The 26145-nt window shown below is 36.9% G+C and overlaps 1 protein-coding gene across 4 annotated transcripts; it reads right to left on the bottom strand.

Annotated features, from left to right (window-relative positions):
- Positions 1 to 2836: 2836 nt before the first annotated feature.
- usp10 (ubiquitin specific peptidase 10) lies at positions 2837 to 25154 on the bottom strand. Of its 4 annotated transcripts, none has more exons than XM_028014557.1 (15): positions 24905 to 25154; positions 19457 to 19525; positions 19250 to 19295; positions 18826 to 18885; positions 15570 to 16796; positions 12159 to 12250; positions 11938 to 12047; positions 11780 to 11838; positions 11584 to 11687; positions 11125 to 11224; positions 9165 to 9345; positions 8336 to 8501; positions 7321 to 7465; positions 7104 to 7169; positions 2837 to 5818 (listed from the first exon to the last, which is right to left on the bottom strand). In XM_028014557.1, exons 1-15 carry the CDS (start codon positions 24923 to 24925, stop codon positions 5631 to 5633), a joined length of 2634 nt encoding a protein of 877 aa, XP_027870358.1. In that variant the 5' UTR covers positions 24926 to 25154; the 3' UTR covers positions 2837 to 5630. The 4 variants fall into 4 exon arrangements, with proteins under 4 accessions (XP_027870358.1, XP_027870359.1, XP_027870360.1 ...); XM_028014558.1 differs by having other exon boundaries at positions 15570 to 16793; XM_028014559.1 differs by lacking the exon at positions 18826 to 18885.
- Positions 25155 to 26145: the final 991 nt, after the last annotated feature.

Genomic DNA, 26145 nt, shown 5'->3' with positions numbered 1-26145 from the left:
GGTTGTATTCCTACTTCATGGTGTTTTCCTGTTCTTCCTGTGCATGTGTGATTTTTAGCACAATCCAAAAGCTTGGCTGCTAGATCTATCCAATTTGTCCTTAACTCTCTCTGTCTATGTGCGTTGTCTTGTGATGGACTGGTGACCAGACAAGGAGTACCCAGCCTCTTGCCCAATGGCTGCTGTAAATGAGTACCAGCATCCCCGTCACCCCTGAAAATGGATGTTCTAAAGCATTTTAAATGAGACCATGTGTACTATTTTATAAGCTTTCCTTTGAATATTTATTTGCCGTCTTAAACAGAATTGAGAAAATATGGAAAATGTTTTGTCCTCTTTTGTGAAGCCATCTTTTGAAAGCCAGTTTTTGTTAGAACAAACCACATTTGGTCTTTAAAGCAGCCTGGCTGAACACCAACCAAAATATGCTCTGAAGTAACCAAACACATATGAGCTGGATGGGCTTAACACTTGCGAAAGGGCCTGGTGACAGAAAAACGTCGTGCATACCTGTAACTGACAGAGGACGCGATTGAAAATAACCAGACCATGCAGAGGAAGTAAGAAGTCCAAGGAAAATTACTTCAGTAACATGTTAACAGTTTAGATATTTGGTTAATATATTTTAACAACCAGCCCTATTTAGTTGTTTATCTCTAAAAACCCTCAATTTGCAAATGAGAGTCCTGAGTTATAGCAGGTTTTGACAGCTGTTGAAAATTTTGTTTAAAAACTTTATTTTATGGTGCTTTTTCTCAGAGCAGTTATTCATTTCTCAGCTCCATCAGACCCGATAAATAATTCAATCCAGGCCAAATGGAAACTCACAACTTTGCCCTGAAGACACTAGAAGGGTTACGCAACTGAAGCTTTGTCTTGTTTATTTAGCATTTCATAGAAAGCTGGAATCCAGAATGCTGTTTTATAGATCAACCTCCACCACAAAGCTTTCCATTACAACCGTTTAAAGGCAGTACTGCCATGCAGGCTTGTAACAATCAAATGTTTAAAAACTTTGGAAAGAGATTGGATCAGTGAAATGAGTGGTTTTGTGATAAAGGGCCATTTGGGGTTTGATTCCAGCTTCCTTTGTTTTAGACGTAGACCAGCTCTTCAAAACGGCCCTGAACGCAAAATCCTAATGTGCAAATGTTTGCACTTAACTTTCAGTGGAAAACCACATTTAGATCAGTAAACCTCAAAGAGAACTACATTTAAAATATTTTAACTACAGGATATAGAGATAAACATAGTGTATAATAAAACAAAAGTGAATATAAAAAGCTTACAATATAAGGAGAAGTCTAAATTAAATAAAACAAATTCATCGAGGATGGGAAAATGTTTGACCAGTGTGACTGAAAAACTAAAATAGGTCAGTCTTACATGGCACATGTACACAACTTCAGTAAAAATAACTGAAATTGCAGCTAAAAATGGAATAAAATCATATTTCTGCTTCCTAAACTGTTAGCCACTGTCCAATAACCAGACATGAATCTTCATTACAAAGAAGATATTTCTGGTAGTTTTATACACCAGTATGATTATGGACTGTAAACCAAAGCCATTCGATAGTTTTGACCAGGTTCACTAAACACATGGACTGCAGTTGTTCTAGCAGATGAACTATAACTACTGCTTTAATCATGTTGAGACACTTCTGAACCAGAGATGGCACAAGTACAGTATCTTAAGCAGAAGAGGAGAAACAGTGGTCCGAAGTCCTCTTTCAGATAAAAACAAAACCAAAAAAAAGAAAAATAAATTCACCAAGTGGTGGAAAAAGCATGTTGGACTTCATTAGTAACTCTATAAGCTGATGACCCCTAAGCCAGAGATCTAGTCCTGTAGATTTACCATCCTGCAGGTCTGAGATACATCTGTGCTCCAACACCTCTGAATCAAATGATTGAATTACCTCTTCAGTGTGCCATCAAGTTTGGCAAAGGCCTGTTAATGAGCTGTTCATTAGAAAATGTTCAACACAACCACATTTGAGTTTAGATCAGTGTTCCCTAACCCTGGTCCTGGACGCACACTGCCCTGCTAGTTTTAGGTGTTTCTTTGCTTCAACCCTGCTGATTTCAATTGATGGCTGATTAACAGACAATTACACACAGTTTGCTGAACTGCAATCAGCTGAATCAGGCATATTAAAGCAGGGAAACGTCTAATGCGTTCAAGACTGTGTACTTTTGAGTACCAGGTTGGGAAACACTGGTTTAGATATCTATATAATGGTTTATCAAAAAGGTTTCTAATCAAACGTACTGGACTACACCTGTATGTTAATATTTTCTCATAACTGGAACAATCCAACTATGCCATCAGAAGTGATGCATTTGTTTAAAATCCCAGTGGATGTTTCATTTATAAGGGAAAAAATAAATGAGTATGAAATGGGTCTGAAGGAAAGAACAGTCGTTACATCCAACAAGGCTTGGACATTAACATAGGTAGGTAGGAGTCCAACATGCAATTTTCTTCCCAAGCCTGTAGGCTCATAAAAGAAAGAGTGTTTGTCTTAAGTTAAAAATGCTATAATTGGTTAAAGTTTTAGACAGAAGCTAGAACTAAATGGAGGGGATACCTATAATAAGGAAGTAATACCACTATGGAATATAGTAGCACAGAAATGCCTTACTTTGCAATTTTTTCAGTCATGGGTCTGCTTCCCATTACGGCAAAGCGAGCCGAGCTCAGCCACAACCTCAACAAATACTGCGGGCCGAGAGGCAGCCAGATCAACTTCAGGAGGAGAAGGTATAACAAAGGACAATTACACACAGACATACAGGAGGAAGGTAATTAAAGATGTGCGGTAGACCAAGAATCTAGAACATTTTGGTTTATTGTGCCAGTCCAAGGTCTAGAAGCTGCAGAAGGGTTTCTGTCGTAAGAAAGCCAGGTACTCTTCAGACTACACTTGATTAGCTTACTGCTTTTTGCACAATCCTTTATTGAACAATAAACAAAATAGAATGCTGAAGGCTTCAAATTAATAAACAGCGTTTGTTTCTGGATGAAGATTCCAACAGTTCCCAGCAGACTAAAGTGTTCAGAGCAGACATTTAAAAGAAAAAAAGAATAGACGCTTTTCTCCAGCACATTTCTTAACCAGCCAACAAGACACCAAGATACAAGTGTACAACAAAAAAATCAAGGTGTCCAAGTCAAGTCCCCACGGAGACACATTCTTTTAATAAAAAGGGGGGTTAATACGCAAAACAGTGTCGATTTTCAGCACAAATAAAAGCCAGCAGCACAACTGAACTATGTGAAAGATGGCTCGACCGTTTACAGAGCATGCCACTTCCTGTGTGCAATTAGACTACACAGAACCTCGAATAGACAAGGCAAAAGAAAGGAAGTCAGAGAATAAAGTTGATGAAAGGCAGTAGGGGCAGTATAATGTTGTCCTTTGGTTTACCTGGAAATATTTGCCTTCATAACCTACAACGCAACATTGAGCAGAGCAGAAATAAAATCCAATAAACAGTTTTTGGAAATATTAAAATTTAGTCAATCTAAAGTGTGTAATCTTTAAATGAAAGGGCATGGTAACTCCTTTCAAACACACACATCTCCGCAAGACAGAAAATGTATGCTACCCTGCAACAAAGGTTCTGAAAAACATCAAAACAGTCTGACCCATATACCTTTCATAAGCAGACTGATGGATGTCCAAAACTAAGTCCAGATGAGACAGAAGAAACATTTGGATTCCAGAATCATGAAACAATATTTGATGTGTTTGTCTGTGAAGATGACACTTGTGGCTGGAATGAAATGGGTTTGGAGTGAAAATAATAAAAAATAGACAAAAAAGGAAATAAATATCAAGCAAAGAACTATTATTTTTTATTTCTTGTGCTTTAGACTTTAATTTCTCTGAAAACACCAATTCCAATGCAAGCCATTTTTTTCTCTAAAGGGAGCAAGAGCAGTACAACATCTAATTAATGACAAAAATGAAAGAAAAAAAACAAACATTTTAGTAAAGCCAAAAATAAAATCAAAAAATAAAAAGAAATCACAGTTAAATGAGTCGGAGCCAAAAAATATTTAAACAAAAAAAAAACAAACAAACAATCTCCATTTGTGCACATGTCCAAGGTCTGTAGTCAAAACCTAGCACTGATGTAGTCCTAAATTTCCCAAAGCGACTCACTGATTCTCTGGAGAATACAAACCCCCGAAAAAGCTCGGATTTCTTTTTCTCTCAGAGATGTAATGTTAAGAGTTGTACATGGAGAGGGAAAAACGCCACTGAGCCCCCACTTACAGCACAGTTGAGGGGGAAGTAGCTTTTGCGTGGCTCAAAACTACACGTATAAACCAAGCACACAAGTGGATACCTCTGACAAGCAAATAAAAAGAACCCATAAGGAATTTTTTAAAAAAGTCAACAGGGCAGGTTTTGCAGTGGAATCTGTCTTGATCATTTTGCTTCTTGTCCAGAACAGGAACTGCGTTTAAAAACTGGCAACAGTCCTTGAAAACCTGAACCGTTTTCTGTCAACCAGATCCGTTTTTCCTTTTTAAATTTGCTCTTTTTAATACATCTCAGTCTAAATATTTGTAAAATATGCATTTGCCTGTCATATTGTATTCATCAGTTTATTCTCTGTGCACAGAAGCATATTTGTTATTAAATTCTAAAGCGCATTAATAAATTCTTTTCAACAATATTCTAAATCTAAACCCAAATCCCATAACAAGGATCGTTCAAAAACAAGGAAGCTGTTTCCATCCATAGCACCACCTCTCTTTTTTTTTTTTTCTTTTAAATTTCTTTCTGCTTTTTATGGCTCAAGTTGTACCTAGGTTTAAAAGCATCATGAAAGTGAGAACATGGAAGAGGAGGAAGAGGTGGTGGCTGAAGAAGAACACAATCTGGTTGTTGGGGGAATGAGACTGGTGATACTGCTGGTGCTGGGCCTTTTCAAAGCACGAGGGCAAACAGCAAGCTTTGAAGCTGCTGCAAAACCATTAGGCCGACAGTTCTTTGCTAAAAGGCAAACACTGATATTTTAGGTAATTTTCTTAAAAAAAAAAAAAAAGAAAGAAAAACAAGAAAAGATTTGAAAAGAATTTCTCCTGCAGTCCACTCGCAGCGTATTGAGTGATAGTTCCTCCTGTGTGAGTTCACTGTTCGTCATCAGAGCCAAGTTGTGGGCTCAGTCCAAGGAGAGTCTCAGATACCAACCTGCACCCCTAACCTCCACCTGTCTGTCTGTCTGTTCAACAGTCCTTCCTTGTTGCTTTAAAAGTGAAACAAAAGATGACAAAAAAAACAGCAGTGGTGAACAGAAAAGAGAGAGCAGTCACAGGGAAATCTTTGTGAATGCAGCTTGCTTCTCTTCTTCTGAAAATTAAAAAAAAAAAAAAAAAAAAAAAAAGGTGACAAGGAAAAAGGCGTTGGAAAAGCTGGTTCTCTGGAAAGCGGGGACAGGAGGGAAGAGGAGGAAAATCTTGCAAGAGAACAAGTCGGGCAGTGTTCCTGTTCATTAGTTTGGTGTGTTTTTGTGTTGTATGCAGAAGCACTTTATTGTCAGCAAGTGCATTTTGAGCATGTTTGTGGCGTGTGTGTGTGTGTGTCTGTGTATGGCTGTGTGGAGGGGTGTCTACAGCAGGTCGACGCGGCGGTAGTACAGCAGGTAGGCGGTGCGCTCGGCCGTCTGTTTCAACACCTGGTACTGGTTGATGACCTTCACCGCCTGGTCGTCGATGCGCAGCCAGCCGTTAAGACCAATGTGGAAGACATCAGTGGTGTAATGGCCGCCTGTCGCACTGTTTCCATGGTGGTAAACAACTGTGGGAAACATCAGGATCCAAGTTTTAGTTGGTTAGTTCAGGTGTTTTTTTTTTAAACAGGATAATATGTTGTTAGCAGATGTGGCCCAAATACATCAATTAACTATAGCTTCCAAATACTTTGCATTACTAAATGATGTAATTGTAAGTCGTACAAAGATTCGATATGATCAAACTTGCAAATTTTTAAACCTCTTCAGTTTAATCAACTATTGATAACAAATTTTAGTGTTCATAGAAATAAAAAGGACTTGATATATTTATAAGGGCTGCGCAATTCAAAACACAATTTCTTTTTATCAATTTCAATATCTAATCCTCAATTTCCACTAAATTTCATTTAAAGGGGTAGTATGTGTTTTCCAGCTATCTAGTATAATTTTGTAGCACAATCTATAAATTGCATCACCTTCAGTTGTTATAAAAATGCTGTATAAATAAAACATGAAGTCAAGAAATTTGACTTCACAATTATACGCCTTGAAATTAGGCCTCTGTCTCTTTAAGAAGTTTCTGCTTCTTGATGGGATTATGTGCTGAAGACGTAATCCTATCAACATTTCTCTATTATAAATATTTGTCGGATTATTGGACTGACAAATAGCTCATATAATGAGCACAGCAGATTCGCAGGTCCAGTAAGTGTTTTGCTTTTGCTGCTGCTAGTCTGAAGGAGTTCTGTGGGGAAGTGGCAGGGAGGGGTCTTTGTGTGGCAGAACCTCGGCTCAGGAACTGTAGCTCTATGGAGGAGCTTTGTCCCATGGTGGTGCTACGTCCCCCGTGGTGGTGCTACGTCCATCCAGGAGTTTTACAAACTCCAATGATTGCCACGGGAGATTGAAGGATTTCTCAGACGTGCATAATGAAGGTAAACACTTCAAGTATGCTTTTGATGAGAGAATACCGTTATAACATGATGCATGGCTCAAAAAAGCAGATTTTACGGAATACTGCTCCTTTAACATCGCGCTTGACCTTTCTCATTATATTTCTGAAGTTAGACTTGTTCACATGCAAAGTGAATTCATAACAAATGGACTATAGTGGCCAGAAAATATTGAAGTCCAGAAGGTCCCCTGTGATTTTAATATTGTTCACACTGATCCAGAGATAACAGTATCTCTTAGTGATGAGCTAATCAGGATTTGTTGTTTGAAGGAATCCAAACAACAATTATATGGGAGCTGAAAACACTTAAACATTGTTAATATAGAGTGGAAGTAAATATTGCTTCCAGCAGTGACTTATAGAAAAATATGATCTAAACAATAAAACCAACAAACCTGCAAAGAGCCTGTAAGTTCTTTGGCCTTTCAAAACTTTGCTCCGCACTCCAGAGGATAAGAGATCTGAAAGCAAAGTTAATATAGACATATTTACTGATTAGACCAAGGTGCTTAAACAATTGCATAAACCTCAATTAAATACGTATTATCCTTGTGGCTCAAGTTGAAAAATTAAAGTCAGCAGAAGCTTTGCAGAGTGTGGGTCCATTCATACCTTTGCTTATTTCCAGGTCAACAGGGTAATCAATGTTCTTTGTTAGTTTCTGGCAGCCTCCAGTCTTTTCAAAGACAAATCGCTTGAGGTGGAGCACAAGCACAGGTGGCAGCTCTTCCAAAGTTACCCTCCGACTGACTTCAATCTGACAACAAACACAAAGAAAGAGATGAAGAAGTCACGTGATGTACAACACAAAAACCATATCCTAGAGTTTTAAAGGTACTCTAGGAAACCTAGCTTAAGAGAATAAGATGAATTTTTTTAGAGAAACGATTCAGGTACAGAATAAGAGGAGGGAGTCATAAATCACTCAATGCTGTGTTTTTTTAAGTACCAATACAGACAAGTTGTGGATCAAAGTTTTTTAAGTCCAGAATGACCAAAAAGTTTATCATTTGGTGCTTACAACTTTAAACACCAATAAAGATGCCTGTGGTGCAGTGAACAGATGTGATGCAGATGTTCACTCCATCAGTTAATTAAGCAGTAATGTTTTTTAGGGTTTGCATTTTTAGCAGTACTTGTAACGTCCATAAAGGCTTAAAGCAACTAGAAAATAGGTAAAAGACCAGGACACTAAAGATGTGACAAAAAGTATTCCACTTTCTTCTAGGGCTTGGCAACTTTCCAAAGTGCCTCATTAAGTACAAATACACAGATGAAAAGTCACCTTACAGAAGCAAATTTAATGTATAAATGCATTTCATAGAATCTCAGAAGTAGGAAAGAAGTTTGTGTTCCTTCTTGATTTATTAGAACTATTATCAAAAGCTTGAGCTCAATACTGAAGCTTTGGAAATACATTTTTTATTTACATTTTTGATAACCTATACATTTTTTCCTCCAACAAATTACTGTTAGAAAAAAGACAACTTTCCAAAACTACAGCAGCACATGTTTTTGTGCCCTTTATCTGTGAAACCTAATACTGTGAAATTCAATGTCACTGAAGTAGAACTGCAATCATACATAATGTTCGAGTGTTTTATAAACCCCAGTATTGTGGATCTACCTCTTGCTTGGTTTTGGAGGTGTAGCCTTGGACCGACTCCCGGGCCACCAACGTTTCAAGAGCTTCCTGAACTGTGCGGATCTTCTCAGACTGGATGTCAAGCTGCAGGGTGAAGAAAGGCTGGAGAGTGGCCGACTCTTTAGAGTTTTGCTGATACACCACGGATCTGTAAAGAAAATGCCAAAAGACACACATTACATCCAAATAACTACAAAGTTTAGTTGTAGAAAATTTTAAGAGCAGGATATTCTTTAAAACTACAAACTCTTACTGTAATACTGATATTTATAAGGTAAAACATAATTTTTTAATGGTAGCTTAAACATTTTGTGGATAGTAGTTTAATAATAAGTGTTGTAGCAACTCAAGACAAACCACTTACTCCCACTGATGCATTAAAGTATCTGTGGATTACAGCCAAGCTGCGTTGGTGTGCAAAGTACGTCTGATAAAAACCCTCCTGAGTTCTGTCTCTCTTTGGCCACACAACCATTTCTGAGAAAATAATCTTTTCAGACGTAGTAAAACAGTGTACAAAAAATGTGTTAGACCAGAACTATACAGAACATATCATTTGGGTGGCCAAAAGTGATAGTTTCGCTTTCCAATTTGTCCAAAGGTTAAGACTTTTGTTTTGTGGAGGGCAGCTTAACGTCTTGCTGTCGAGACTTCTCGCCACAAAGAACTACGGAGGATTTAAAGTAAAGGCTGGCAATGCCAAAGCAATTTGTAACACCACCCTGAGTGTAGGTGAAAACCAACATGAACGCTACAGATCCAGGCCACAGAGTTTGAGTCATTAGAAAAGCTTCTTAACTTGTTCATGTACCTGATGTGTCCACCAAAAATATCAGTGATGGGTGTGCGGACGAAGTCAGCTTGACGTGTGACTGAAGTCTTGTTTCTGGGACCCACTTGTTCCCACTCGTCCTCACTCCCTTCTTCCTCCTTTTCGGCTCCATCATCCTCACCACCTGGCTGTGACTCCGGGCCATTGGGTGTGGGGGGTTCTGGAAGAAAAGAATGCAAAAAAAAAAAAAAAAAAAACATGAATAAGAGATGCTTTATTAATTCCCACAGGGGAATTCTAAATATTACAAACCAGGCACCTGATTAAATGTTAACAGCAAAAGAAAACAAGTTGCCCTGAAGTCTTTATAATGTCCAACCCAGCGTTAACTTACTAGTTTAACATCATCTGTGGAGAGAAAAAAAACTCAAAAACTAGAATAAAAATTTCTAAGAAGTTTAATGGGTCTCTAAGAGTAGCAAAACCATAAACCTTACTTGGACGCTCCAGGAGAGAACTCTAGCTCACTTTTTTCTTATTCTTACTTCCTTCTTTCATTTCAGTTTTCTTTCAGATAAATACAGCTAATAAAAGGATGTCCTGATCTGACCCCAGGCATAAACTTTGGGTCCTCATGAAGTATTTTTAAAATGATCCATATTCAAATCCATGACATAAGCCCCTATATAACTTTCATTTGTTTATAATTTATGATTATGCCAGACTAGCAATCTGTGACACCCTGTTAGGAAAACCAATCCTTAGTAATTATAGCCTGCAGAACTGTTTGATTGATCTCATGAATATGGGTTTTCTTTTACAGTCCAAGCATTGTTTAGAATTTAAATGACAAAGTGAGAGACCAGTTTTACAATGTGACCTCCTCTGCATGTGCTCAGATACAGAAGAGGTACGCAGAGACAAGCTGGAACATGCAACATGTTCGAAGCAAAGTGCTGAAGTAGGAGAGCCTTTTCAAGAAACATTGTTCACAGATGAATAACTGGAACTTCACTGAAACTAAATTATCAATGAATAAACAGAGTAAAAATGCTAATAACTGCTAATAACCAAGCACTTATAAAGCATGCTGTGCCAGACGGCAGCTGTATCTGCATAGTATCTTTCTAACCTCCATGTTGGAAAAGCATAATGAAGCTGAAGTACAGAAACTTTGGCTGGAAGAAAATCTCTCACTTTCAAGAAAAAAGGGGGGAACTGGATAAATTACGTAATTTTCCAGTTGGTTATTGACTGGTTTAAGAAACCATTTGACTTTTTTCTATTTTGGAAGGTGGAGGTATTTGGATAAACTTTTATTGGTACCATTTTAAAATTTGCAATACTTCCAGAAACCTTTAAAAATGTTTACACCAAAAAGATATAAATCATTTTTTAGATTTTTAAATTAGTGTGGACTTTTACGTATGTTCCGTCAGTAACTCAAAACCCAAAATCATAAACATAAAACATAACATGGCAAAACAAAGCTAAAAATCTTAAACAACTTGTAATTTTCCATAAAATTAGAATATTTCCAAATAATAAAATATACATTAAATTCTATTCAAGTATTTTTCTATCCTGCCCCGTATTAATTGGGACTAGAAAAACGTGAAAATTAATTATATTCGTTAACTAACTTTTCAAGACAATGCAAGAAAATCAAGTGCGTAGTTTCTGAAACTTTGCAACCTTTCTTTGCTAAAAAAAAAAAACTCAGACATGTTTTACATTTAATATTTTGTAGCTAGAACACAATTAAGTTGCAAACAAATAATTTATCTGAATCCTGTTTTGTTCTTTTTAAATAGACCATAAAACTAACAGATCAGTAACATTTTATGCACCCCATGCAGAATACTAAAAGTTATACAGCTTTCAGCTGGACACTCAAACTGGCAATGATGTTTCAAGAATGAGGTCAATAAACCAAAACTGTTTAATTTCTGCAAGCTTGTGATCTAACGTCAAAAGTTAGGTTCCAACAGTTGCTTACGCTCTTCCTGAGGCAAGATTAGCTTTTTCAATGCCAGCATCTCCTCGTGAAGTCCATTGAGGGTAAACCCAAGATACTCCTCTGCGTCCTCTTGTCGGCCCTTTAAAATAAAAAGGAAATGAAGGACTCAATCATCAATTAAAAAGAAAAAACACTGAAAATACCTGCCGACAAATTTCAAATAATGAAAACCACAATGTGCGCACACTAATTTGTTGAGGTAAACGGATAAGAGGTGGACATAGGACAAGCCGTTAAACATCAAAAGATGAGAATTTTGAGTCAGCTTGTGTAATGAAAACTCTATATTCAAGAGTTATCCGATTACAAAAAACTGTGTCTCTGCAACAGAAAACCACAAGTACTGCCTGTTTCAGACAAAATGTAATCATTAGAATCAAACTTTGACAAATTGCTTCGCAGTGAATAAGCAGCAGAGCCAAATCCAACTCATCTCACCTTCTCAGAGAGGCTTGACTTGATGAGAGTGAGGAGTTTGTAGATGTAGGTTGGCTCAAAAGGTACACCAGGCCGAATATCTTTTACAACCTTATCACCAACAGCTGTAAATACACCGAATAAAGGAAGAAAACATCAGCAATACTTAATGCAAAATGATACCCAACCATTACATTTGCACTGGTTAAAATCTTACTTTGCTGTTTGGTTTTTGATGGCACAGGCATGTTGTTGAACTCATTCACCAACCTAACACTGTCAGAGACGTTAAAATAATAAAAAAAATAATGAGACTTCAAACAAGATTACATTTACAAACCACAGAAAACTCAATTTGCAGAAGACTTGTCTTACAAGTTGTCTATCATGGGTGTGGAGGTGCATGTTCTCTGTGCTTCATTGTGCAGAGGAATGGACTTCATCAGGTGATACATGGGCGGGCAGGCGATCAGGGCCTGAAGGGTCTGAGAGCTCAGAGTCAGGGAGATAAACAGACTGAAGAGCAAGAAACAGAAAACAATGCTGCTAAAAGAAAACTATAGACATTAAAAAAAAACAAAGTAGAGAAAGGATACGGCATTGATATAGCACCAGTTCCCCTTGTTGATCAGCCCCCTCGGCTGCAAAGACACTGGTTTATGTATCAACTTCACATTCTCAATAATTTCTGGGGATTCAAACAGAGACAATATTCTTCAACAAGCAGTTTCATAAAACTACAACCAACCTAAAACATCCAACTTCATGTTATCAGATCATGAGGTAAAGTTAGAATTACATTAGAATAATGGGATAATATTTTCATTTGTAAACAAATGTTTCCGTTCTTATTCCCGTCTCTGGCGACAGCAACAGGAGAGACCATCTGAATAAGAGCAAGAATTTTCTGTACCACGCCTAGGAAGGAGGACTGTCATTGAAAAGAAAATACAGCCTCCATGGTAACGTGGATGGATTTTACAACAAATGCACAAACTAAAATCAGCAATGGTTTAGGTGAAATTAGTGGTAAACACACAGGACAGTGTATATAAGAAGGAAAAAACTATAACTATTTTCTAAATCAGGGTCTGCAACCAGTGGCTCTTTAAAAATTTTGGCTAAAAATAATTTGTGTTTTTCAAAATAGATACATTAAATGCCTATTTTAGTAGTTTTCAAAGTTTTTCAAAGGAATTGCATTGAACTTCTAAAACAGAATGACAAAGTACCAGTTAGGTTTTTTTAAAATCTATTTTTCTTGTCATAGGTTTTATTAGTTATATCTTTTGAAATTACATAAAATTTCCTGTAGTAAAATAATTATCAAAAAGAGAAAGCTGTCTTTTCAAAACTTAGTTTAACATTTGTGGCTCCCTCTGGATTGTTAAAATTTCATACGTTCTAGATTGCAAGACTTTGATAATGTGATTTATAAGTATTTACTTTAGGGCTGCACAGTATTAGAAACATTTTGGGTTTGATTAACTATTTTAAACTGACCCATAGAAGTAGCTTCATTAATTAGGGATACCCTGATATGAAAGTTTGGGCAGATCTCACCATCTAGTAATGTTGTTGTACCTGATAAACATTTCCTGACATTACATGCATTTCCACCCCATTTTGACAGAATTCAAGAAACCACAAAGTCGACTGCTTCTCTGCTTCAATTAAGACACCCCACAATCCCATGCTGCATCGTCAGCTCCTTCCTCCTCCCAAAACGCACGGAGCAACAAGATGGAAATAAAACATCAGTTAATAATTTCGCCAGTGTTGTTCTTATGGGACAAATACAAATATGTTAAATCTGACTGATACCAGTGCTAATATATTGTGCATATCCACAATTAATCTGTTATTACTTAAGCGCTACACACTGGCAAAGTGAATCTAACTATATCCTACAGCAGAGTAAGACATATCTTCTAATCTCTGCTGAATCGTCCTGAAGTTGTAGTCTAAATTGTGGATTTATGTAACATTTAAACCAGCTGGATTGAGTCTACAAACAGCTGGTCTGTGGTGGCTACATGGTGGTGAATTACAACCAGATTTGCCTCCCCCCACAATAAAAAAAAAAACAACAAAAAAAGACAAAGTAATAAAAACGAACAGACTAAAACGAACTTTATGCAAGGGGTTCCAGCTGCCTATAATCCCATTAGCGGTAACAACATGCCTGCAAAAATTTAACCCTAAAAAAACAACAACATGAACTCGTGATCCACCTCATGTAACACATGTCTCCAGTGTTTTAAAACGCTTTGCTGTAGACTGATGACTGCGAAGCAAAGATAATCCCACTCTGCATAAATAAAAAGATGTGAAGCAATACATCCACTTATAAAACATTTCCATGCTAAACATATTGTTACTATAAGTAGGAGCTGCTTGACACTCAAAACCTCTGTTGTAGTTATGTCGCTCCAGCAATTAATCAGACCCTATTGCAACCCAACATCCAGACTCTGGTTGTTCTTCAACAATAGAGACATTTAACAGAAGTGTAGCAAGTATATGTGCACTGACCAGATCTTTGTCTACACTGCTAGAGGGAATTTCTCCGGATAACAGTATTAGCATGGATTTAATTAAGGCAATGTAGATATTTTCATACTGCAATTGCTTATAAGTGACTGTCAGAGAAAATCTTAAATAAAAAAGTCCATGGCATTAAAAGCGGTATGGATTTTTTTTTTTTTTAGATTGGTAGAGTTGGACATTTTTGTACAGAGTTTACACTTCAGTTCTAATAAGAACAATCTTTTTATCGAATATTTGCTATTTTATAAACGCTACAATTAAAAAAGAACCGATACCAATTCACATGCAACTTGCAACACTTGTAATTTGTAGACAGTCATCATTGAGTCACTATATCTCAATCCAAATGCCCAGCATTCTTTAAATGAAGATTCAGCTGGCCGTGTAAGGCCCAAAGTTAAGTTTCACTTAAGTACTTTTATAAATAAAAGTGTATTCATGTTCAAAGTTAATTTATTTCTATTTTAAAATCATAGTGTAATAATGGCAGAACGGTGTCATTAAATGTGTTTCTATTAAGTGCACTGAATTGTTGTCTGCAAAGCAAACATTCCTATTTGGATCAATACAGCTGGCAAAATACCAATATTTTGATTACCAGATTACTTTGCTACAACAGATGCACAAAATACTGGCACCAACTTCTGTATTGACCAATGTTAAGTTATTCTTTAACAAATCTTTATTGATATGGCCCGATGTAAATCCATTTTTTTATGTCCACCTTGCTGCTGTTAGTGTTTCAGGAGGGAGTTGCCCTGTATGTGACCGATAGTAAAGCCATGCATGATTATGGAGAGCTTAACTGAAACAAATAAGCAATTTCAGCATTGTGGTTGTATTTTAAAGTGTTAAAAAGGTAGAAAAATATACATAATATAAATACTAGTAAATATCAGCTACTGGCCATAAAGAAATATTGATATTGTTTCAGAAATTATTCTTAATTACCCATTAATTACATCCAGTTGCATCTAAAGAACCTGAAACTAATATATAGTTTAGTGCTACAATAAAAGCCACAGAGACAAACAATTTTTTTTTAAAAGTGTTTGAGATAATAGGACAAAACGCTACCAGACCACCGAGAATTTATAGACCCTTACCAACGCAGTGTGGAAGCTCTCCTATGCTCACCGGGTGAGGCCCAGAAGGCACTCCTGACCTACTTCTAATGACTAAACTGGGTTACAAATATAACTCATGACTTATCTAAAAAACATGTAGCTGGCAGTGCTGCCATCTAGTGTTCATTTCTTTAGTTGTGGCATAGTAATTTCACCTCATATTCAGAGAGAAACCAGTTACTATCCTCATCTATAGTCAGATTTTACATCAATTCAAAGACGGTAAGAAAGAACTGGACTGTAACAAATATGCAGAATATTAAGATAAAGAATATGGAACAATACGAGTACTGGGGGTTTTTTCTCTCTTTTTTTCCTTACACAAAATACCTGCAAGTTTTGGGGCCATTGGATCTTCCGATACATGGACAGGACCTTCTTTAATCTCCCCAACCTTCTCAGGTTGCTCTGGCATTGCAGGAGAGGGGGAAGCAGCTTCCACAATATTTTTCACCTCTACAAAGGCCTGAGGGCTGCCAGGCAGAGGCTTTGAGTTGTGGAACAGGCTAGCCCAGGATTTGGGAAGATTGGCAGTGGGCGCAGCAGCAACTGCAGGAGAGCTTGCCTGCTCTGTTACTAAAGGCTGGGTCACAGAGTCTGGGCTGAGAGGCTGGCCCTGCTCCCCACTGTCACAGTCTTCTTTGTGTCCATCTGAACTGACAGGAGTACTGGGCTCTTCTAGCCCATTGGCCACTCCGGTGTCTGCTGCCCGAGCTCCCTCTAGTTCAGTAGTCGTAGTGGAAGTCAAGGCGGAGGGGGTGGTTGCAAGAGCTGAGGGAGGAAGAGGAGATTTGGAGTGGGGGCTGTGTGGGGTGTCTGACAGTTCAGGGCTCTGTGGAGCCAAATGATCCAGCTGCTGATCTGCAGTCCTTGATCCCTCTGTCATCTCTCTGCTTTGAGAGGAGGATGAAGAGGAGGAAGTTGCATTGTTACCGTCGGATAAAGAGGCAGCTCCACCTGTTAAGTCTAAAGAAGAGTCCTCAGGGCTATCACAAGTCCTCTGATTGGCAGTGGATGTGGGGGCAAACACAGATGCTGTTGATGTTGCATTGGAAGCAGGTCCATGGGTGCCAAGTTCATCTGCTGACAATGCCTTACTGTCCACATCCTCAGAACTGTGGTGTGAGCCTCCAAGTGCGTGTCCATTCACCAGTGCCGTTACCGGAGCACCATCAGCTGCAACACTGCTGCTAGCGCTTTCACCAACTGATGGGTCCAGGTAGTTGTAGTACCCAGGCGGCCGCTTTTTCTTTTTCTTTCTCTCTCGCTGTCCCAGGCTGCCGGGGAGTCCGTCCATGTCCTGGCAGGACTGGTGATTGTCCAGGGCTGACGCCTCAGAGTCCGGCCCGTCCAGCGAGTTGAAATGGCTTCCGTCAGGGACGTCAGCCACCGGAGGGGCCGCCTGCTGAGCCTTTGGAGCCGCCTGGCAGCCCAGGATGAACTCAGGGGCCTGTGGGTTGAGGTTGCTCGACACCCTGTACAAAGCATCGCTTGCTCTAACCGGCTTGGAATCCATCACCTCATCAACCCCAAACTCAATGTGCTGATAGTCTTCTGCTGCAGGAAACATATCAATTAAGAATACAAATCACCATTATTAGTTTGTCAAAAAGATACTTTCCATATTGCTATTTAAAATAAATAAATAAATATATATATATATTTCTTCAACAGCCCCTAACTCAAATTAAGGCTGGACAATAAATCAATAACAATATATATATAGCAATAGACACGTGATCAATAGCAATCAATAATACATCTGATAGAATATTCAATATGTAGGCAGAGGAAAGTCTTTAGCTGCTCAACCTCTCACGCCCAGGTAATCCAGGTTGGTGGAATCAACAAACTCACTCACTCTTTGGTTACCTAGCAACAACTTGTTGAGTAACTTACACAGCAGCAATTAAAAATTTTTGCCACCGTGCCTCATAACTGCTTAAAAATAAAACAGCCGCATGGAGTGAAAACTGTGGATAAAACAGGAGAAGTCCTGCCACGACATGCACAGGAGAAGTGCCTATTTGTTTATTAAAATATTTTGTTTTTAATATTTTAGATATTAAAAACAAAAAAAATCAATAATTATTGATAGACTGATATAAAATACTTATATCGTGATAGGTTTTTCAGCCATATTGTCCAGCCCTATCTCAAATATATTAGAATGGTGTGCTACAATGACTTGCTACTAAAATGTTTCACTGTCACTTGAAACATCTATCCATTGTTTTCCAGTTTATTTTTATTTTGCATTAGCTAATGCTAATGATGTTGGCTGCAGCTACCATAATAAATGGTAGAACACAAGCCAAACATTTTGTTTCAACAGATATGTCTTGTATATCGACACATGAAACCTTTAAACCAGCTTGGCTAAATCCAGACGTTTCGAGGGTCTCCCTCATTAGAGTTTACAGGTATTTCACCACTGTGGGACAATAAATGGATATTTCTATCTATTCTTGTGTTTTGTTTATAGACTAGTCCTCAATAACCTACTAACATCCAAGGTTCAGCATGCATTGGAAAGGTAAATAAAAAGAAGAAAATGTCAACCTCAGGAAGTGAAAAATATAAGATATACAATTTCTGAAGTAATTATAAAATGTTACATATCGCAACAACTTTAAGGTTAATAGGAAATTTACAGACTATTTGGGGATAACATGTTAATCTATGTGTGGATCCCTTATATGTTCCATAGATGCAGTGCCCTCCACAATTAGTGGCAACCCTTGTAAAATTGCGTACAAAAGTTATTGTGGGTACTTAATGACCTTATTGTTTGCTTAGTTTAAACGCAGTGAAATTATGCTGGAGTAATCCTATCAATATCTAACTTGTTGGCTGCAGAAAGAAAAAAAATATTAAAAAATAAAAGCTCATTTAAAATGTACATTGAGTCTTTAAATACTTCTAAACAGCATGTTTCAAAACACAAACTCAAGCAGCAATGTAAAAACGTTTTTAAGTAACTGTACATAATGCACAAACAACTTTCCTGCAAATAAGAATCATTGTGCAGCAAGAGGTGCAAGGGTGAATATAAACAGGAAAAATTAGTAAAAGCAAATCAGAAACTCATTCAAGTGACTCATCAGCTTGTAGGTCACTAAATATAAATTAATATTTTGCAAGAGTTAAGAGGGCATTAAAGAGCAGATCCCTTCTCTGTAAGGATTAGAGGATATTCAGTTAGTGTTGAATCATTCTTCATTAGAGTAAACTGCATTCAGTTGTAAAACTGCAACAATTCAGGTATTCCTTTAGAGACGAATGTTAGCATCGCCAGAAACCATCACTATGCCCTTAGTAAATAAGCTTTGATTGTTAAATCAAAGTTCAATTTTATTTCAGTTAATCTGGAGCCCTGCGGTGGTGCAAAAATGCATTAAATGCAACAGAAGATACTTTAGGTATCTTGAGCATGCAAAGCTCTACAGAGTTTACCAACAGGCAAGAGAAAGAATAAAGATGCACAGTTTAGAAAGCCACCAGTTTTTGAAACGTGGACCTTTAGTTCTTACAGACAACGTACAACAACCAGTCAAGCCACAGGGTGTGAGCCCTTTTAACTCACCGCAAACCTGCAGTCCCATAGACTCCATAATAAATGGCACAGCAGGAGTGCAGTAACTTCCTAAATAATCAATACAAATCAAGATAAGGCAAATGTTATGTGCAAATGGTCAGCGCTGAAATAAAGGTGGCTGCTGTAACATGTTTAATTTGGTGGTCCAAAATGTCTAGAAATAAACTGTTTATGATGAAAATTATTGAATGATTATTATTTCCAACTATTGACAATCTACTCCAGACTATGAGTATTGGACGTACAAAATCAAGAAATAAATAATGAAACCTGAGGTTCAATCTTAAACAATTTAAAACATACATTTGAAGCTAAAAGAAGAAAAACTTGTGACTACGGAGTAAATATTTAGATCCTGCAACTTCCAAGAAAAATATATATAAACATCAAGTATTACATGAAAAGTACATACCTGAAGACTGACTAACACACTGAACTTTGTCATTGAATGGAGGAAGCTGTAAAAAGTAAAAAAAAAAAAAGTGAATTAAAAGTCAAGAATATTTTGTACATAACAGTTTAATTCAATTGAAATATTATTGCAATTGAATTAAATGGTTTTCATTTTCAAATTGTGCACAATTTAAACATTAAATTAAAACAAGTTATTTGTTCTTACCTCAACATAAAATCGAGGAGTCACAAAAAACTGATTGATCTCATCAGGGCTGAACTCCCCAAAAATATACTGTGAAAGACAAATCAATAGAATTAGTTAAGATTTGTATCCCGTTATCTAAACATATTTGTAACAAAAATCAAAATTGACTAATAATTAAAAAAAAAAAAGTTTTTTAAATTCTTAAAACAGGACAGGAGGGATGTTTAAAATATCAGTTCAAGAAAAAGTGCTAATAATTTGCAAACCATCTGATAATTTCAGCCCTAGTTACTAGGAATCACTTGAATTGTTACTGCTTAATATCAGGTAATTAGATTGTTACATAGTCTGTCATCATTCAGCAAAACCTGTAGTCGTTTCTTCCGGAAAGGTAAAATCAAATCATAAAATGATGAGTCACAGTCTTATACATAAACCATGAACCCAGATCAAACGGACTCCAGATGAGCCACCATAAGAACAAACTCGTCTCTTACACAGGCGAAAGATGGGACTCTTGGTCAAATCATTGACTTTTTGCAGAAAAATTTTCAGACAAATCTCTTCAGATGCGAAATGTGTTCTACTGAATATAACAAAGGATAATTCACCAAATACTTTACAACAGCAACACACTGTCAATAATTGCAAGATGAATCAGCAGTCAGTAAAGATAACAGCAGGGCTGCTTGCTTGTAAATGAAGAACTTGTGCTTTTCTCAGAAATGCACAAGATTCGAGTCCAATTACTTTACAAACCTTGAAAATGTCATTGATTACTTTCAATGATAATAGTATTATTGAAAGTAATCAATGACACTATTGATAAGGATAACAGAAATTATGTTTTGGTTTTCAGCAGTTGCATGGGAGATTGGTTACCCTCATACTGAAGCCACCTTTAACCCAGTTATGCTTCAGGCACAACGACACACAAGATAAAGTCTTGTTGAATAAGCTGATATCAAGTGATAGCGTTTAAGCATTTAATGTTCAGCTTTAGAGGAATATTAACAGTATTTTAGGCCATACAGTGTATAAAAGCATATATTTCTAGTTAAATAAATTTAGTTTCTTGCCATCTAGAATAATTGCATGGTACTTAGCAACATGTGCTAACTTTGACCGACTACAGAAAGATTCTCACAAAAAAATTATTAAAACAAAGATGTAACATACAAACACACAGTCACCACAGCATGGATCAACGAATAAACAAATATACAAAAATACTTTAAGCTTAGGTGACCATATTATTCTGGTTTATATCAACTTTATCACTGTATTTAATACCAATAACATTACAGCTAAGATAGTGTAGGTAATCAGACTTACTGCTGACTATTTTCAAGGGATTTCTCAATAGTGTGAAATTGGGAAATGTGAAGCACCTTTAAGCAGATAATGTTTCAACTTAAGTGCCTGTTTGAAAACAGTTCAAACAAGCAATTCAAATAAGATTTGGTGCTTTAGACCAACTAACCTCTGGACATGTTGCAACACAACCACTCTACTAGTTGAGTAACAATGTCATTAGGAATAGGCTGAGATGAAATTTTCATTGAATGAACTCAGTTTCATGTTGTTCCTGAATTGGGTTCTATAATTAAAGTAAAATATGACGTAATTAGCTTATATTAGCTGGTTAATTCATCAGACACTATTTGGGTAACCAGCATCCTTAAAAAATACAGCTTGTAAACTTCAGATTTAAAATAGTGTGGCCTTAATTAAGAGAGAAGGTAATCATCTTAATTTATAAACCATGACTGTTTTTCTAAATTTAAATACTTTCAGATGACTGAAAGTACATAGCAACATGTGGGGGAGGGGCAGTACTTTTTGGTGTGTACAACCAGAGAAAACTTTGGTCACCCTGACCAGCAACTTCAAATTACACAAAAAATAAGAGTATGATTGACATTTTAATAGATTTGGCCTAATTTTAGAATTTTGTTAAGCATAAAATACATTAACAAGACTCAACCAGTTTTCTGCAAACAGAATCCAAAACACTAAAGGTGAGAGATAAGCACTAAGATTATTGCACAAAAAAATATGATTATATATTTTAAAAAAAGCTTGGAAAGTTCAACCATAAAGCTTTAGGAATCTACAGATTAAGAGGAAAAATAAAATGCCTATCCAACAGAAGCCTTTGACTATACCATTTTCTATTATTGTAACATGAACATTTTAATCAAATCATTTATTGCACATGTATTTAACTTGTGTTAATTCCTTTACAGATCATTCCCATAACTTTAAGAGGAAACGACACAATCTGGTAATTCAAATGACCAAGTGGACATGGGGAAACAAAGCAACTAAGAACAGGTGAACTCACTAACCATGCCCTTAATCCTCCCACGGCAACAAACTGTGAAACGTGAAAAGGGGAGGCACAGAGAAAAGAAAGTGCAGCTCAAGCATATGTAACTCTTTGGAAAACCCGCCCCCCACACGAGGGCCCACATTGCTGAAATGGCAGTCCAAGTGACAAACAGCCAGCTGTAATCCAACAGCCTCAGGACGGCTCATTCGCTCACACCAGAAAGAATGTTGCTTTGCTTCTTTCTGTAAACGAGCCATAAACTGCGGCTTACAACAACATATCAATCGCTATAATTTTAGCAGCACAAATAATGATGGGTTTATAGGAGGATGTAACGTACAGAAACCTTTATTAAGTTCTGCTATGTATTGAAACTTGGTGAAACTGTTAAAAAAAGTTCAGGCATTAAAAAACAGAAGGATGGCAAAAATATTTTTGGTAGAAAAAAAATTTCTTTCACTACTAAAACAGAATCAAGCTTGCTTCCAATAGAACTGAAATGTTTTCCTCCAACAACCGATACCTACAATACTTGAGTGACAACAGAACAATAATGTATCAAATATTTAATCCACAACCACTGATAATGTTTGTCAAGTACAATTATTACAGAACTGACCAGATTGAGCTTTTCACACCATCGTGCCTCATCTCACCAGTGAAATATACCCTTTTACACTAAATGACCTAGACACTAAGAAACTTGGTTTTATATAAGCTTGAACCTATTAAAAAAGCCCACTATTTATTTGAAGATTAATTTCATTTAAAATTAAAAACACAAAAAATCCCCAAATCTTTTAAACCTATAGGGTAAAATGTGAATACTTTGATCTGTTAAGACAATGCTAATGGTTACCTTTCAGACAACATACAAATACATAACTGATCTTTAAAACTTGACAGTCTGAAAAAAATCTGAGGACTAAGAGTTAAAGATGATTAACTGAAGCTCATTTTGTGTTGCACATAATGTGATTAGCTTTGGGTAACATACTGAGTTATCATCAAGGAAAAAATATCTAAAAGAAAAACAAACTAATTCAAGCTTGTAAATAAGCCACAGGTATGTGTCACCTAATTGGAATCCAGAGTTTTTACAGTAAGGAAGCACAAAACCACAACATGTCGTAGCTGCAGAGAGAGTAAATGCTGAGCTGTCTACAAGCTAAAGCTAAACCAATAAGCTTTAAAGGTAATGAGATGTTAGGCTTTTTCCACTAGAGACAATTTTAGAAAGAAAACAAAAACTAATTTAACTAAACATTATTCAACATAACTTGTAAAGCAAGTCATAAATGACTGTCACAAATAATTTAAAAATTTAACCTTTGTCTAGCTCTTGTTTGCAAGTCAATCCATAAAGATAAACTGTAGTAAGCTTAACTAAAACTGCTTTAATCAACTGGAGTTAAAATGTATTGTTCAGACTTTCCAGCATGACCTGTTTGCTAAGTTTCATCCCAAAAGCGTGTTTGCTGCTGGTGCAGTAGATCTTCTTCTGCCTCTTGTGTGGTTGCTTGTAAACGAATGTGTTTACCTTTTTTGTCACAGAACACAAAAAAACATAACATCCTCAACAATCCCTTCCAAATCTAAAACCATCAAACCTCCAGCATCTCATTTTAGGTAACCTTTTAACTGTTTTTATTTGTTCACAAAGAAATGTGTGATGTTTTCAAATCATTTAGTCATAAATATTTCTCTTAATTTATGTATACAAATAATTGAATAGAGCAATGAAACTATAGACTTGCAGTTGCCAATTAATTAGAGGGAATGATATGGCTAATATTTGCTGTCTGGCATTAATCATTTAAACAGTTCTGTTAGGCAATCCATGTCATTCCTATGAGGCAATAATTTGCATTATGTGTGTATCAGAGAGTGCAAGATTGGCAAATAATTTTACGGAGCAACTACCCAAAAGCAGAAAGGAGAGTTTATGTTTAACTTTCACTTCACTAAACAGTAATCCAATAGAAAGCCTTAGTTTTGGGGGCAGGAAAAGAAGTGTAAGCATGCACAAATTCAGTCTTCGATTAAGTTTTTTCTTTCGTCTCTCCATAATGCTGTTCAGTTTATACGCTACTCAATTGTTGAAAATGCAACAGAAAAACTCAGCTTTTTAATTTACATCGCTGTCAGAATAACAAAACATTCAATAGGAACACAAACTTCAGACTCTGCAAGTAACTGGCTGCATTCCTCAAAATGGGCCTTCTCACCTGACGGCTAGCTTCCACAGTAATATCTCCGAACTTGCCAAGTCACTATCTAAGACAGATCACTTGCAGAGTGTTTACTTTGCAACACATACAGATGCGTACAGGTTTGATCTAGTTTCAGTATATTTCCTTCTAGGATAAAAAGCAGAGAAGGCGAAGCCCACGCTGCCGCACAGCACTTAGCTAAGGAGCTGACAGCACACCACCTGTGCAAACATGTTAGCTAGCTAACAGCTAAATCTGATCGAAAATGTTTCATCACGCTTACAATAAAGAAACAGCAACCACTGGCATGCAACATAATATGCGAAAAGATTGTTTAACTGAAGCAAAAAAAAAATTATATATAAAATTTATTAAGTGTGAATATTTAGAAAAATAAAACAGAACAAGGCCCGTGTCACTACTGAGCAGGTGGGCCATGCAAACACGCAGCAATTTTCGGTCACTTTTCTCCTAATAAATAACTGCTGACACTTAGACGATTTAACAATAAAATGACTCTGTGTTGAGATTACATGCGTTTGTGTTCCATTCGGTTAAAAACGGATGTCATATCTTTCAAAGCAGCAGCCAAGACCACCGCTGGCTCATTTGAATGGAGGAACATGGGGCCTGTTAGCCAGCGTTGCCATGCTGCTTGTGTTTCAATGAGGCTGGAGGGGGCTTGGGGGGGGCATTAGCAAGCACTTTTCTGTACTAACAATTTCAATGACACGACTACTTTAATGTTTTAAATGATAACACCAAACTAACTAAAAATTAATATCCTCTCTTAAAGCATTTGTTCCGAATCTAATACAAACGAAATACATTTGTAAGCCTCTATATAACGATAAACGCTAAATCCATCTGGAGTTGTTGTTGTTGCACTGGCTAAAGTGAGCTAACTAGCTTAGCTACCTGAGTGCTGGAAGAAGCCATGCTCCCGGTGAGATTTTCACTCCTCCGCCGACGAGATGAAAACTTCCCCGGGGAGGTTTTATGGGTTTGTAATGACAACTACAAACGGTGCTCTACTTCGAAGTCATTGTCAGTTGTCCAACAATATACTGGCGGTCGGGGTTTTTCGATCCATGTAAATGCATCAGCACTTCACGCTGCTCGCCTGGCCGTCACCGCCATTTCCGTCGGTTGTAGTGGCAGCGTGAGCCTGAGAGTAACGCCAAAATACTTCCGGTGATGGTTCACCCCAACTTTCAAAATAAAAGCCTTAGTGTTTTGTCACTGACAACATAACTGGCGACTAGTGTTAGGGGTAGCATAAAGTTGGGAGAAAACGCACAGGTTGGTGTAATTAGATTTAGAACACAACAAAGACGTTTTGAAAACAAAATAAGAGCTGATCTTACTTTTGTGTACTCACTGAATTCACCAAATACAAGCAAAAATGTTCTCCTGAGGTTGACAAGTCAGCATTTTACATTCACCCATGATCAGGCCTGGATTTAGAAAGATGTAGGACCCTTGGACCGAGCCGGTTTGGATACCCTGTCCAAACAGGTGTCTTTTACTCTTTCACAAACTGTGTAGACTGATAGTTAGATTCAAACTTATAGGTTTTTAGTTCTTTTTCACATAAAAAAATATCTTTATAATTATCCCTTCAAAGCTATTTACAATAAATGTCTTCATCCATAGACAAAGCAGTACCTTAAGTGTTAAAGTAACTATCTGAGACAGCACATGGATATTTAACACAGTCACTGAAATTCACCAAAACAAAAGAAAGGAGTGGAGCTGAAGTCTGATTTAGGTATTTGTCACATAATAGTTTTTAAATGGTTTCAGATAAGTAAACTCCTCAAAAATCAAAAAAGTAAAACACACCCCAACGATATAGGTCTACAACATGAATGTTGTATTTCAACATCCAACCACTAAAATAAATAACTCCTAGGATGCCACTGCTGTTGCTCAAACCCAGACTGCAATATTAGCCAAAATTACCTGCAAACGTTTTTAATTTCAGAGTGACCAAAACCATAGACATAATAAATAGTCTTTACTAGGACCCAAACAGTTTAGTTAAATTGACTATAAGATCAGTAATAAAATAGTTAATCTATTCTAAAAATCACACACACAAAAAAGTCTCAACCATCTGATTTCTACCCTGGTCAACTGTCCATATTATAAACTGT

Source organism: Xiphophorus couchianus, chromosome 4 (assembly GCF_001444195.1).
Source record: "Xiphophorus couchianus chromosome 4, X_couchianus-1.0, whole genome shotgun sequence".
NCBI classification, from domain to species: domain Eukaryota; kingdom Metazoa; phylum Chordata; class Actinopteri; order Cyprinodontiformes; family Poeciliidae; genus Xiphophorus; species Xiphophorus couchianus.
The sequence above is the reverse complement of the archived record's forward strand: the minus strand, read 5'-3'. Positions and strand labels throughout refer to the sequence as shown.

Bases quoted from the DNA above. Each gene is read 5' to 3' on its own strand.
- usp10 (XM_028014557.1), bottom strand. From the start codon at position 24,925: ATGGCTTCTTCCAGCACTCAG. The intron at 16,797-18,825 runs GTGAGTTAAAAG...TGTTTCCTGCAG, and splicing joins TATGGGACTGCAGGTTTGCG to CAGAAGACTATCAGCACATT. The intron at 12,048-12,158 runs GTATCCTTTCTC...CTGAGCTCTCAG, and splicing joins ACTGGTGCTATATCAATGCC to ACCCTTCAGGCCCTGATCGC.